Source organism: Salmo salar, chromosome 18 (assembly GCF_965601325.2).
Source record: "Salmo salar chromosome 18, fSalSal1, whole genome shotgun sequence".
NCBI lineage: Eukaryota > Metazoa > Chordata > Actinopteri > Salmoniformes > Salmonidae > Salmo > Salmo salar.
The window spans coordinates 85,455,031-85,466,862 of NC_138308.1; the positions used below are offsets into that span (position 1 = coordinate 85,455,031).

General features: G+C 41.5%; 1 protein-coding gene across 1 annotated transcript; it reads left to right on the forward strand.

Moving 5' to 3' along the window:
* Positions 1-1,161: 1,161 nt before the first annotated feature.
* Positions 1,162-11,272, forward strand: LOC106577965 (E3 ubiquitin-protein ligase TRIM58). Its single transcript, XM_014156463.3, has 8 exons — positions 1,162-1,294; positions 4,671-5,261; positions 5,620-5,715; positions 6,109-6,342; positions 6,706-6,868; positions 8,615-8,641; positions 9,364-9,737; positions 10,917-11,272. Exons 2-8 carry the CDS (start codon positions 4,680-4,682, stop codon positions 11,127-11,129), a joined length of 1,689 nt encoding a protein of 562 aa, XP_014011938.1. The 5' UTR covers positions 1,162-1,294; positions 4,671-4,679; the 3' UTR covers positions 11,130-11,272.
* Positions 11,273-11,832: the final 560 nt, after the last annotated feature.

Below are 11,832 nucleotides of genomic sequence, written 5' to 3' on the forward strand. Positions count from 1 at the left end.
CAGAACAGGCAATATTTTTACGTTCAGTTTTAACAGTCAAACATTTGGCTTCTTTCCCAGGAAACAAAAAACATGTACATTCCCAGAACTTCCAAAGAACCAAATGTCCTAGCTGGGCAGTTCCGTATTGATAATATATAACAAGGAAAACATTTAGACAAACATTGAGAGTACAGCATACTCAGTGTCAATCTTACCATCTTGTTGACAAAGAGGACCACAATGGAAATACACCTTTAAGGTTTATTGTGTTTTATCCTTGATCAGGTTTAAAGGGGCAGTTAGTGGTTGAAACAGTAACACAACATACTCCCCACCACTGTTTCGGTAAAAAGCTGAGGGATTGTGCTGGAGAAATGTAATCACTAGCAAACTGATAGACAGAGTTATGGATGAAAGGACTGACTATCCATGATATCAAATTATATCAAAATTAATATAGTTTTAACAATGTTTTAATGGTATACAGTTTGTTTACATTTACTTTGTTGACAAACATTGGACTAAAACAAGCTTGTATTTTGGGTTCTGATCAGGTACTGTTGAACTAAGCTCATGAGTCATAATTTATATTTTTCAAGAATCAACAGGTATATACTGTATGATTCATTTATTAATGTAAGTCCAAAAATGGATATAGCAACTGCATATTGACCTTTTAATGAATGTGATGTTGTCTCCTTCCATTTTAAATGATCAGTACAAACCTTTTTTTGTTTAAAATTAGAGTCCTTACCTGTGGTTGTGTGCCTCTTCAGTGTAGTTCAACCTCTGAACAGGAGGTGCGTTCAGTTCGCTTGAACGTTTGCTACGTTGAGGAACTATTTGTACTGAATGACACGTTTCCCCCAAAATGTTTTTGTACGTTCTTGAACAGACTTTGAGGTATGTTTTCTCCCATCCGGTGGGTGAAGCAATAAGTGGCGTATTTAAACGGAAGTGGCCATGTTGACGGCTTTCCCCAACCCACAATCCAAACCCTCCCCATTTTTAAATTGGTCATTCAGGTCAGCACTGTTTCTGTTTAATTTAAAAACGTACTGAACGCAGCCCGGGACAAAGCCTTACAAAGTTTTCATTATGTGTCCTGTACGGTGTGACCAATGGTTGTTGAGCACATACCCATACAAAAAACTTCCAGTGATGTGTTTTTTTTTTCATGAAAGAGGGAGGAGTTTACCAGTCTTCAAAATGCCACCTGAACTCAATCAAGGAAATTCATCAGATTGTGTTTTCCCCCCAGAAGTGGAAGATAATTGTTTCCTCGTGAGCTGTGTTCTGCATACATAGACAGGTGAGTTTCAAAGGAATACTTTTGTCAAATGTGATCTATGCCGCACCATCCCCACATGGCCCTTAATTTCCTCTCAACTGAGTCAAACACAAATGTAACTCTTGACAACTTTTAAGCACTTGCATCCATGTACAGCCTATATTTTGTTAGGTTACAACACAAGGACTTCCCCAATTTTTTAATTTTTTTTGTGTAACATTGTAACCATTTATTGCAACAATCGTTTGTCCACCTGTGTTTGTGGTCACAGTTTTGCGCTGTTTTAAGGGTGCGTGCGCACGTCACTATCTATTATGTCGGTGACTCTGGTAAAATCCAAGATTGCCATATTTTGACAAGATGGTCGAGTGAATGCTTTAATGGAAATGCATGTTCTCAAAGATGGAAGGCAGGAGAATGGCCCCACCTGGTCACACGTTCTTGCCAATGGGTCTCAGAGATAGAGGACTCATCTTTGTATCTGTGCCATTAAAGGATCTGTGACATGGGCAGTGCCAATGAGGCTGTCTCCACTTTAAAATCGTCCATTTCTTTCTTAATTGGCTGATTGTTCCCGACTTGTATGAATCCCCCATCAGTTGCCTACTTTAAAATGGTGGAAGTCCTTTGTGCTCCTGAGTGGCGCAGTGCTAGTAGGTGTCATGACAGACCTGGGTTTGATCCTGGGCTGTATCACATCCGGCTAAGATCGGGAGTCCCATAGGGCAGTGCACAATAGGCCCAGAGTCGTCCGGGTTAGGGGTGGGTTTGACTGTGGGGGACTTTACAAGTAAGCCGTCATTGTCAATAAGAATTTGTTCCTGACTTTTATATGGGTTAAATATTATTGCTATTTAACAAAAAATGTCCATGAGTCTCTATGACAACAGGAAACTGATCTTTTTATTTTTGAAATTCTACAAGCATCCACTTATCAGTGCATATGTAACAACCGAGCCATTGTGACACTTTGATTTCATCAAATAAGTCTTGCGTAGTAAATTGTTTCCAATTCGGCTAGTGGTGGTAGGTTTAGTGGAAAATATATAAAAAATTGTGTGTGCGTGTAACATATACGCCAGGAGTAAGGAAGTGATGCAGAATGTGAGTTTAATAATGAAACGATACAAAAGAACAAACCTAAAGCATACTGAACGTGAGATGAAACCACAACACCACCTAATGACTACTCCCCTTTATTTATCCCTGTGTTTAAGCCACTGCACCTCCATATTGGTATTCACCCACCATTATAAAAACACTTTTGAAGGTAAAGAAAAGCATTAATTCTTAGACACTGTAATAAATACTTTTTAAATTAAATTGTGAGCTAAACAAAATTAACAATTGGTAAAACTGGAGATTACTAATGTTACTGTCCCCATGATGATAAAAAATGTCATTTTTGTCCTTAACCTTTAATTGAAACACGTTAGAATTTTAATTCATTCCTATGGAGGACTGCTCCTATCGGGGAGTGCCAGTATGGCCGAACTGTGGCTTCAAAACCTCAATAGCCAACACATGGCATCAGCAAGCCAGCGTGTGTTAGTGTTCCCGTCTCATGTTTTGAGGGTGCGTGCATCACCTGTCTTGGTGACTCCGGTAAAATGCATTGGTTTATGCAGTTACTGAATAATTGTTAAATTCTATATATTCACTCATGCTTAAGTTAGTGACTGCCACAATCATTATTCATGTGGTCTTCAATGTGTAAGGAACAGTGCTTGACTTGGACTGATATAGGTGCCTTTACTTATTTTGGGTGCTGGTACTGTTTATATTTAGGTGCAGGAGTTCCACTATATTAAAAGTATAATCTATAAGAGCAACACAAGCCCAAGCCGAACATTTGAGGTGCTGTTACTCAGTTCTGGTGAGCTCCTGCCCATGCCAAGCATTGGAAACGGTGTCTGTTAGCATTTTGTATTGCTTGTTTTGGCTGGTCTTTGTATAGCCTATAGGCCTAGGTTTTTGGGAGTATCTGTTCAAGCTCAGGCTACACATGCAGATTTCCATTCATGTGTGTTGACGCGCTTGTTATATGCTCAGCTGAGTGAGTTAGGTCTGATTTTTAGGTTTTCCAAATCTTTTTGTGTCCAAGGGAGACTATTTCTACTGTTTTGTATTTTTCAACGTTGTCATTTTGCCTTCATTTAGCTCAAATATTTTTGTTAAGTTTTCTCTTGCACTGTTATCACTGGGCTGCACTGTAAATAAAACTTGTATTTTTCACCATATTTGTTCTGTTAGTTCAAGCCCTCCTAACTAGATCCTATTCACTTAAAGTAACTGCCCAGTGTTTCCAGATTTCAATGAAATATGACCTGTAACTACTTACAATAAGACTGAATTAGTTGTCCTTCCAATAATAATGAAAAAAAATGGTTGGTATGGTTAAAAAGCAGATTCTCTGTTTGAGTAGATTTATATTTAACCTTTAACTAAGCAAGTCATTTAAGAACAAATTCTTATTTACGATAAGGCGTACTCCAGCCAAACCCGGACAACGCTGGGCCAATTGTGTGCCGGCCTATGGGACTCCCAATCACAGCCGGGTGCGATGCAGCCTGGATTCGAACCAGGGACTGCAGTGATGCCTCTTACACTGAGATGCAGTGCCTTAGACCGCTGCGCCACTCGGGAGCAATATTGGAGGCTGTGGAGGGAAGGATGGCTCATAACAATGGCTAGAATGGTCGACTGGAATGGCATTTGATACCATTCCAGTCAAGCTATTAACACGAGCCCGTCCTCTCCAATTAAGATGCCACTAACCTCCTGTGGTGTGTACGTACCCCTAACAATAGAATGGTGTGGGCATATATTGTCATAAAAAATATTAATGCAAGTAGACTGCCGATTGGCCAACTCATTCTCCTTAGGGAGATCATGTTCTGAGGAAATGGCAAAACAAATTTACTGTCTCTGAGGTGGGTTTTTTTGTCTTTTTATTTCAATTTATGCTTTGGCAACTCAAGTTTACATTTATTTGCATATGAGAACAGAATATAAACTTTTGAAAGTGCAATTTTCTCTGGGCAGTTACTTTGTCACTAAAACTTTTGCTACCTTACCATAATTTTGGGACAAATGTGAATGCGAACAATAGGCTGTACAACGTGGTAGTTTTTGGTTGTATCCAACCTTATCGTTTTCAGTATTCACATTACTTTTTGTCAATGCAATATTTACAGGCTAGTTGCGTTTAGACAGGCAGCCCAATTTGATACGTGTTCATTAATTGATATTTAGACCGATCGTATCAGCTGTGAAAAAGATCTGATGTGATTGGACAAAAGACCCAATTAGGGAGGGTTATCGGAATTGGACTGCCTTAGACTAATTCATGTGCAACTTAAATTTATTTATATGTTTTCTAACCGGTTGTACCCAGCTTGAGGAGATGGCGTCTTACAGCGCCATGTCAGAGGACCAGTTCCTGTGCTCCATCTGTCTTGGTGTCTTCACCAACCCGGCCACAATCCCATGTGGACACAGCTTTTGCAAGCCTTGTCTCGAGGGTGACTGGAACAGCAGTGGAGACTATGCAGTCTGTGCTGTGTGCAATACGAGGTTCACACCGACCCCCACCATCCAGGTCAACATAGTCCTGAGAGACCTTGTGGAAAGTTTCAAGGGGGCGAGTGGAAGTGGCGGCGAGGCCGTAGACAGGCCCACTGTGGCTCCGGGAGAGGTCTCCTGTGACGCGTGCTTAGGATCTAGGATGACCAAGGCTGTCATTTCCTGCCTGGTGTGTATGTCGTCGTACTGCCTGGAGCATGAAATGGTTCACAATGCCCGGTTCTCCAGGCATCAGCTGGTCAGGCCCCTGGCTAACCTGGAGAAGAGGATGTGTTTGAACCATGAGAGGCTCCTGGAGCGTTACTGCCGCACCGACAAGACCATGATGTGTGGGGTGTGTGACACTCATCCGGAGCCGGCCCACCAGGTTGTGTCGATGCAGGTAGAGTTCTTGGCTCAAAAGGTAAGAATGAGTTTTAGAGAAATGGTTCCTCAATCCAGGGTCGGATTCACTAAGCAACAAACGGAAGCTAACGGACTGAAACCGAGAGGGACTTTCCTGAACTTGTCCAATAAATGCTTGTTTCTGATGTGAAATGATTTCGTTCGATCCTGGTCCTTATTTGTATTCATTAAGGCACACCATATCAAAACATTTTGGAACAGAACATTGTTCAAGTAGTCCCTCACGTGTTTCATCCATTTATTTTTTTTATTCTTTAGTTTGGTGCCTAATGAATATGCCCATGGGGACCGTGTTTTTTTTGTTGTTTTTTTCTCCATCCCAGCACTAATGCTAACACTTATGGTCTTCACTTCAGGCTCAGCTGACTGAAGCCCAAGCAGAGGTAAAGGAGAAGCTGAAGGCCACTTGGAAAGAAGCAGAGCAATTCAACTCTTCATTCCATCACTGCAAGGTGAGTTTTTTTTTTTTCATTTGAATTGGCTATAGTCAGAACCTGTTGTAATTGTGCCGTCTTTTGCAGTAGCATTCAATTGTAAAACATTCCAAAAAACCGCACATGGGGTTACAAAGACTCAGGGACAGTTTTCCCTATGCACTTGGGTTAGTCACTGCTTCAGGGCATTTGCTTCCACTGTTGTGCCTACTGAGAGAATCTATTTTGCCTTAGGATGTGTTCAGGATGGTGTAATGCTTTGGAACATTCAGATAGAAATGTGTTGTGTAGAACATGCTGATTGAGATTAAATAATTGTCCATCTATTGTATTTCTATCTGGAACTTTCAGAAGTTATCACATCAATGAAAACCCCTCCTAGATCTGTTTTGTGTATTTGCACCCTTGCAGGATGTAGCAACGAGCCAGATCCGGTTTGTGAATGGGTTCCGACTAGACCTGGTCAGCAAGGTGGGGCTGATTTGTGATCGCTCCAACATTGAGGCCCGTAGGAGGGTGGATGAGATGAAGAGCACAGCCTCCTGTCGGAGACGTGTGCTTGAAGATGACATAACAGCTCTGACAAGCAGAGGTGCTGAGCTGGAGCAGCTGATTGGCTCCTCAGACTCCTTTGTGTTTTTTAATGTGAGTAATTGCAGCCGACTTGAGTCCAGTGTGACTTATCTGCAAATCCCCTTGCAACCATAAATAACTACTCATTGTCACAATTGACTAATTATGCATCATGGTTTTGATGCTCTCGAACATGGCCATTGGCTGCACACTGAATCGCTTCCACTTCTCCCAAAGTGTTTTCTTGAATTACACTCCAAGTCACAGATGTAGCTATGGTGGAAACTTCCTACAGCCAATGCTTACAAAAAGCTAATGCTTTTAAATCCAAGAAGGGTACAAGTGTGGAGAATCTAAACATGGCATTGTTGCGGGTCAACTTGCTTGTATGTTCAACGCCATTCATTCCATCTCTTTTGTTCCTTCTCCTTTCAGATTCTTCCCTCTCTCCCTTCTGCTCTTCCAGATGGGGTCAGAGGACAATGCAGCATCAACATCCTCAAGGACCTACTGGGAAACCTTCTGAATACCTTAATGAAAGACATTGCCAAACTACTCAAGATGGGCTACTTGTCTACAAATGGCTATGCTGTCCCAGGTCTTTTTTTTCTCAGTCTGATGTAGTCAGTTCAGCTTTTTAGATCTTAAAGGCTGCTTTTACACAGGCAGTTCTAACATGTTTTCCAATTATTGGCAAAGATATGGGTCACGTTCCCCTGCTCAGGCGTTGCATACATAAAACAATGGTTGCTCGACTGTGCCGTTGGGCAGCAGTCGAGTGACCCACCACCTGGATTCGGGCCTATATTGCAAATGGTGTGATTTGAAAAAAAAAATGGTTTTACATTTGATAAAAGTAGAGTCTCTTTAAGGATTCACATGTGAGGGCATGTGCTAAACTGAGAGAATACGGTAATGTAGTAAACAACCAAACATTTCAAGACTAAAGTGGTGAAAGTAGTGGCCTACAATAAGGAAACTCCAGGTCTTGGCCTATATCCTAATCTGACTTTTGTGCAGGGTCATGTTCTGCACTTTACCATCTCTGGTAAACACGGACTTTATCACATGCACAGGATACAGTAAGTGTAAACGGTACAGTGAAATGGTTACTTGCATAGTGGAATATTTTGTTGGGACGTGTAGCTAGCTAAACAATGAACCATAATATGAACTCTTAATACCATGCATGAATCTGCAGGTAACTAAAGCTAACCATATAAGTTCAATGTTAGCCACATTTTTTGCGAGGTAGCTATAGCTAGCAATGCAAGTGGCCTACTGAGATAAAAAATAATATTGCAACACAGATCATACACATAACGCTAGCTAGCTGTTAGTATGGAGAGAAGTGTTTTGTACAACAGCCTCCTGTGTTCTCTTTTTGACTCTCCACATTTGGGACTCATCTCTGCTTCCACCAGGCATTCCACCGATTATTTTTTATTTATTTTTTTAAGTCAGTCAGCATGGCATGTAAGTCCTCCAGAAAGTAGTCATCACAACATTTCCCACTGATCTTTGTCGATAGCGCTATTAACTTCAGGTCAGAAATGCGACATTAAGTTCATGAGATATATATTTTTTATTCAAGTGCAGTAGAAAGGATTATCCACACATACTGAGCAGGTCATGTTATAGACAGAAGTATGCTAATTGGCAGACCTACCCAAATGCATATTTCGGAATATCCAGTCCATCCATTATCTCAGCCAATCATGGCTAGCGGGACGGTTCCTGTATTTTTTTTCTGTGGCTAAACCAACTGCGGTCATAATTTTAACAACTGTATTTGTATTTACAGATCGCATACAAGTTTGTTTTATTAAGGCACATGAAATTTCCCATGTTCCAGAAGGCATTTCTACCAAAACAAATTTGATAAAAAAAATAACTTGATGCCTCATCTGAAGTAGTGACATGAAACATATGCTTAGCTTCTTGAAACGGGTCACATATGTCATTAGCTTATACTTAAAATAGCTATCAGGCGTAAGATATGGCATGCCTCTGCAACACCTGGGCAGAGGAATGTGCCCCTGATCTGATTAGTCAAATGACCAATTGGGCTGCGTTTACACAGGCAAACCAGTTCTGATCTTTTTTTCACTAATTGGTCATTTGACTGATCAGCTCTGGGGAAAAAAATTATGTGATTTGGTCAAAAGTAAAATGAGTGGAAAAATGATCAGAATTGGGCTGTCTGTGTAAACACAGCCAAAGAGTCAGTTTATACATACAGAGTGGAACAACTGGTTCAGCACTCCTACTCTGACATGTGAAAATGGGCCCAGATGTTCAACTTTTTGCAGTTTTTTTAACCTTTTGTGTGTTTATCCCACAGAGATTGCTGTGGTTAAAGAGTTCACAGGTGAGCGAAGGTGTAGTTCTGCTTCCCATGTTTTATATTTTGTATACACCCAGCAGATTTTGAATGATTCTGGAAGGTGGATTGCTAACCCCATCACAGGAGGCCGGCGAGGGAGGACCGCTCATAATAATAGAATGGAGTAAATGGTATCAGCCAGATGGAAACTGTTTGTTTTATACCATTCCGATTCACTATGAGCCTGTCCTCCCCAAATGACGGTGCTGCCTGTAAACCTCATGTATCCTTAACTTGGACCTTAACCCTTACTGAACTTGTTTATGTACCAGGGACAAATATACACTTGTCTATAATGGAAAAGGTGCATAAAGATGGAGGAATTCAGCTATGACATCATTGTTTTAGCACTACCCACAGAGTTTTTAAACTATGGTGCTCGACATGATTCAATGTACCAATAAATTTGCACAATCTACTTCATTTTTTTTTTATTTTTTCTTTGGAGCGAGAATTGGGTCATACTGTGCTAATGATTTATTTTTTTTAATGATGGAGAGCAATGTACAATATGGCAAAACGAGGAATTTGTCTGCTATTGAAATGAATCCAACCATGGATCATAAAGTTGTCCTCTACCATACACCCTCCCAAAATGAACCCTTACCTAACCTTTGGATCTGCCGGCCAAATATCTATAATTGGGAACAATTGATTGCTGCGTTCCTCTAGCCCTACCTTTCCCCTTTCTCTTCTCCTCCTCTCAGTTGAGGTGACTCCTGACCCCAGTACAGCCCACCCATCGCTCCTGTTCAAACAGGCATCACGTGAGATCCGAGTGGACCGGAGCAAGATGGGCCAGATGTTTCCCCTGTCGGCCCAGCGCTTCACCCAGGTGCTGTGCGTCCTCGCCACCCAGTGGTTCAGCAGCCACCGAGCATACTGGGAGGTGGAGGTGGAGGACTGGACTTGGACGGGATCTGGTGTGTGGTGTGTGGGTGTGGCAACTAAATCCTCCATGACATCACGAGGGGTGGATCTCACCCCCGAGAAGGGGTTCTGGGTCCTGGTACACCGCGGGGGAAAGCTTTGGCCGTCCACCAACACAACCCCTGTGGCCATCGGAACACAAAGGAGCATGGTATGTTGATGGCATAGTTGAATAGAGGGTACTTGGCCCAAAGTGCTCTTGAGTCTAGGACACCTCTATGGTTAAATAAATATGACTATACTTTAAATGTTCCTCACCAGGAGAGGGCACAATCACACAAGGTTCTCTCATTCTGATTCATGCATGTCTTTTGGAGCTAGCCTTTAAAGTGTCATGATGAATATTTGAAGATACAAGTTGAATATTTCTAATGTTCGATCACTCAATATGTGACGTAGATATGAGTCAAACATTTTATTCCAGTCTCAAAATGGAATAATTGAAAAAATATTTAAGTCCAAAACTGAGATTTGCTAGATGGAAAAAATGTATTTCACAGATTGAAGGGGTACTGTAAAAGTTCTCCTTGGGTTTATTTCAATCCTGCCCACAGCTGGCATCACTCAAGTTGCCATCAATTTGGCTGCAGCTGAACACGACCAGATCGTAATGCCCATGGTTATTTTGGTTTGACAGTGGATATCCCTATGGGGCTAGTTGGAGACCATCAGTAAATTACACTATGTACATGGGACAATATTTTAAAAGGTCAATAGCCTTTTTTTTTTTTTTCTTAACCTCAAACCAACTATACATTGTAGGAATGTGTATATGCATATTGAAACCATTTAATGAGATGACTAAAAGGTGTGTAACATGAAGATATTGTTGCATTGGAGATATTGTTCCATTGTAATTTATTGATGGTCCCTAACTAGCCCCACAGATAGGCTATCCAAAGTCAAACCAACTTTGCCACAGTAGCATACCAGCTGACGGAAAGCTTAATGGCAAAAGAAGTTGGCTTGCTAACTAGTCTACTTCCATATACGACCTGGTTAGACACTTTCAAGTTTTCTAGAAGGGTGATTGACTGTGGGTTTTGGCAGGGAAAGTACAAATGCTTCCCTTGCTCGACACACACACACACACACACACACACACACACACACACACGCGCACTCGAGATGCCCACATCAAAGCACGCCTCCAAAACCCAAATCCTGCTCTGTCGCATTTGCTAATGAGAGGAATTGAAACCGAGGCTAAATCCGGAATCATATCTACGCCTTTAAATTCAAGTCAAATGTATTTATTCTGGAGGGGCAATTTTATTCAAATACAATTTTACTTAAGTAAGTATTAATAAACTTATTGCATACTTTACAGGCACACGTGGGTGTATACTTTGACGGGCTGGAGCGGCGCGTGTCTTTCTACGACGTGAATCTCGGTCATCACCTCTACACATACCACAACGTGCCAACCAATGAAAGACTCTTCCCTGTCTTCAGCCCTGATTTCTTCACTCCTGGAGACAACCCCGCCAACCACGTCATGATTGTTAGACCCCTTACTGCCACAAACCACCTACGTGGATGATGATGCTCAGTGCCAGTCCAAGCATTTTGAGGGAGAATTCTGGTCAAGATCACTACTTTTTCTTGTTTTTCTTGTCAATTTTTTTTATCCAGTTAAAAAAAATGTTTTTAAAGATGTCTTAATAAAAGTAAAACATTTTTTTACCTCGAGCTCCTTATTGTTGCATGTAGAAACCAATCTCTCCCTTCCCGTCTAACAGGACCGTATAGTGGCATTGCCTTATTTTCATTTAATGTGAGCTGAATTTGAAGAGAAATATTTTTCTTTGCTTCCTCTGTCCTTGTTTTCTCAAGGAATCTTATTGGAGGAGGTCTGAAAGAGTGAGCTTGGGTCTTCCCCTCTAATGGAGTTGAGACCCAGGGGAAGTTCTCAATTGCATACTCCTCGTGTCCTCTAGTCTCATTCTCAAAACCCATTGGATGAGTAAGCCAGGGGTCCCTCCCCTCTGTCCTCTTCCTCCAATCGGTTTTGAGGAGGAGACTAAGTGACGGGTATGAAATTGTACTCTTTCCCAGGATGGAGGAATCAAGGGTTGACTGCTAGTAATGTTTTCAGACAGCCATGGTTTAGGCACATGCAGTGCTAGACTTGGGCAGGAGCTCACAGTAACTGCGTACTTGCAAAATGATGGTGGGGGGGGGATGGTCAGACAGTCTTTTCCAAAACCACTCAATTCATTGGGGTGATTTGTTCAGAATGTTGC

Excerpts from the sequence above, each read along its gene's own strand:
- LOC106577965 (XM_014156463.3), top strand. The coding sequence starts at position 4,680 with ATGGCGTCTTACAGCGCCATGTCAGAGGACCAGTTCCTGTGCTCCATC. Across the intron at positions 5,262-5,619 it reads TAGAGTTCTTGGCTCAAAAG|GCTCAGCTGACTGAAGCCCA; the intron begins GTAAGAATGAGT and ends TCTTCACTTCAG. Across the intron at positions 6,869-8,614 it reads AAATGGCTATGCTGTCCCAG|AGATTGCTGTGGTTAAAGAG; the intron begins GTCTTTTTTTTC and ends TTTATCCCACAG.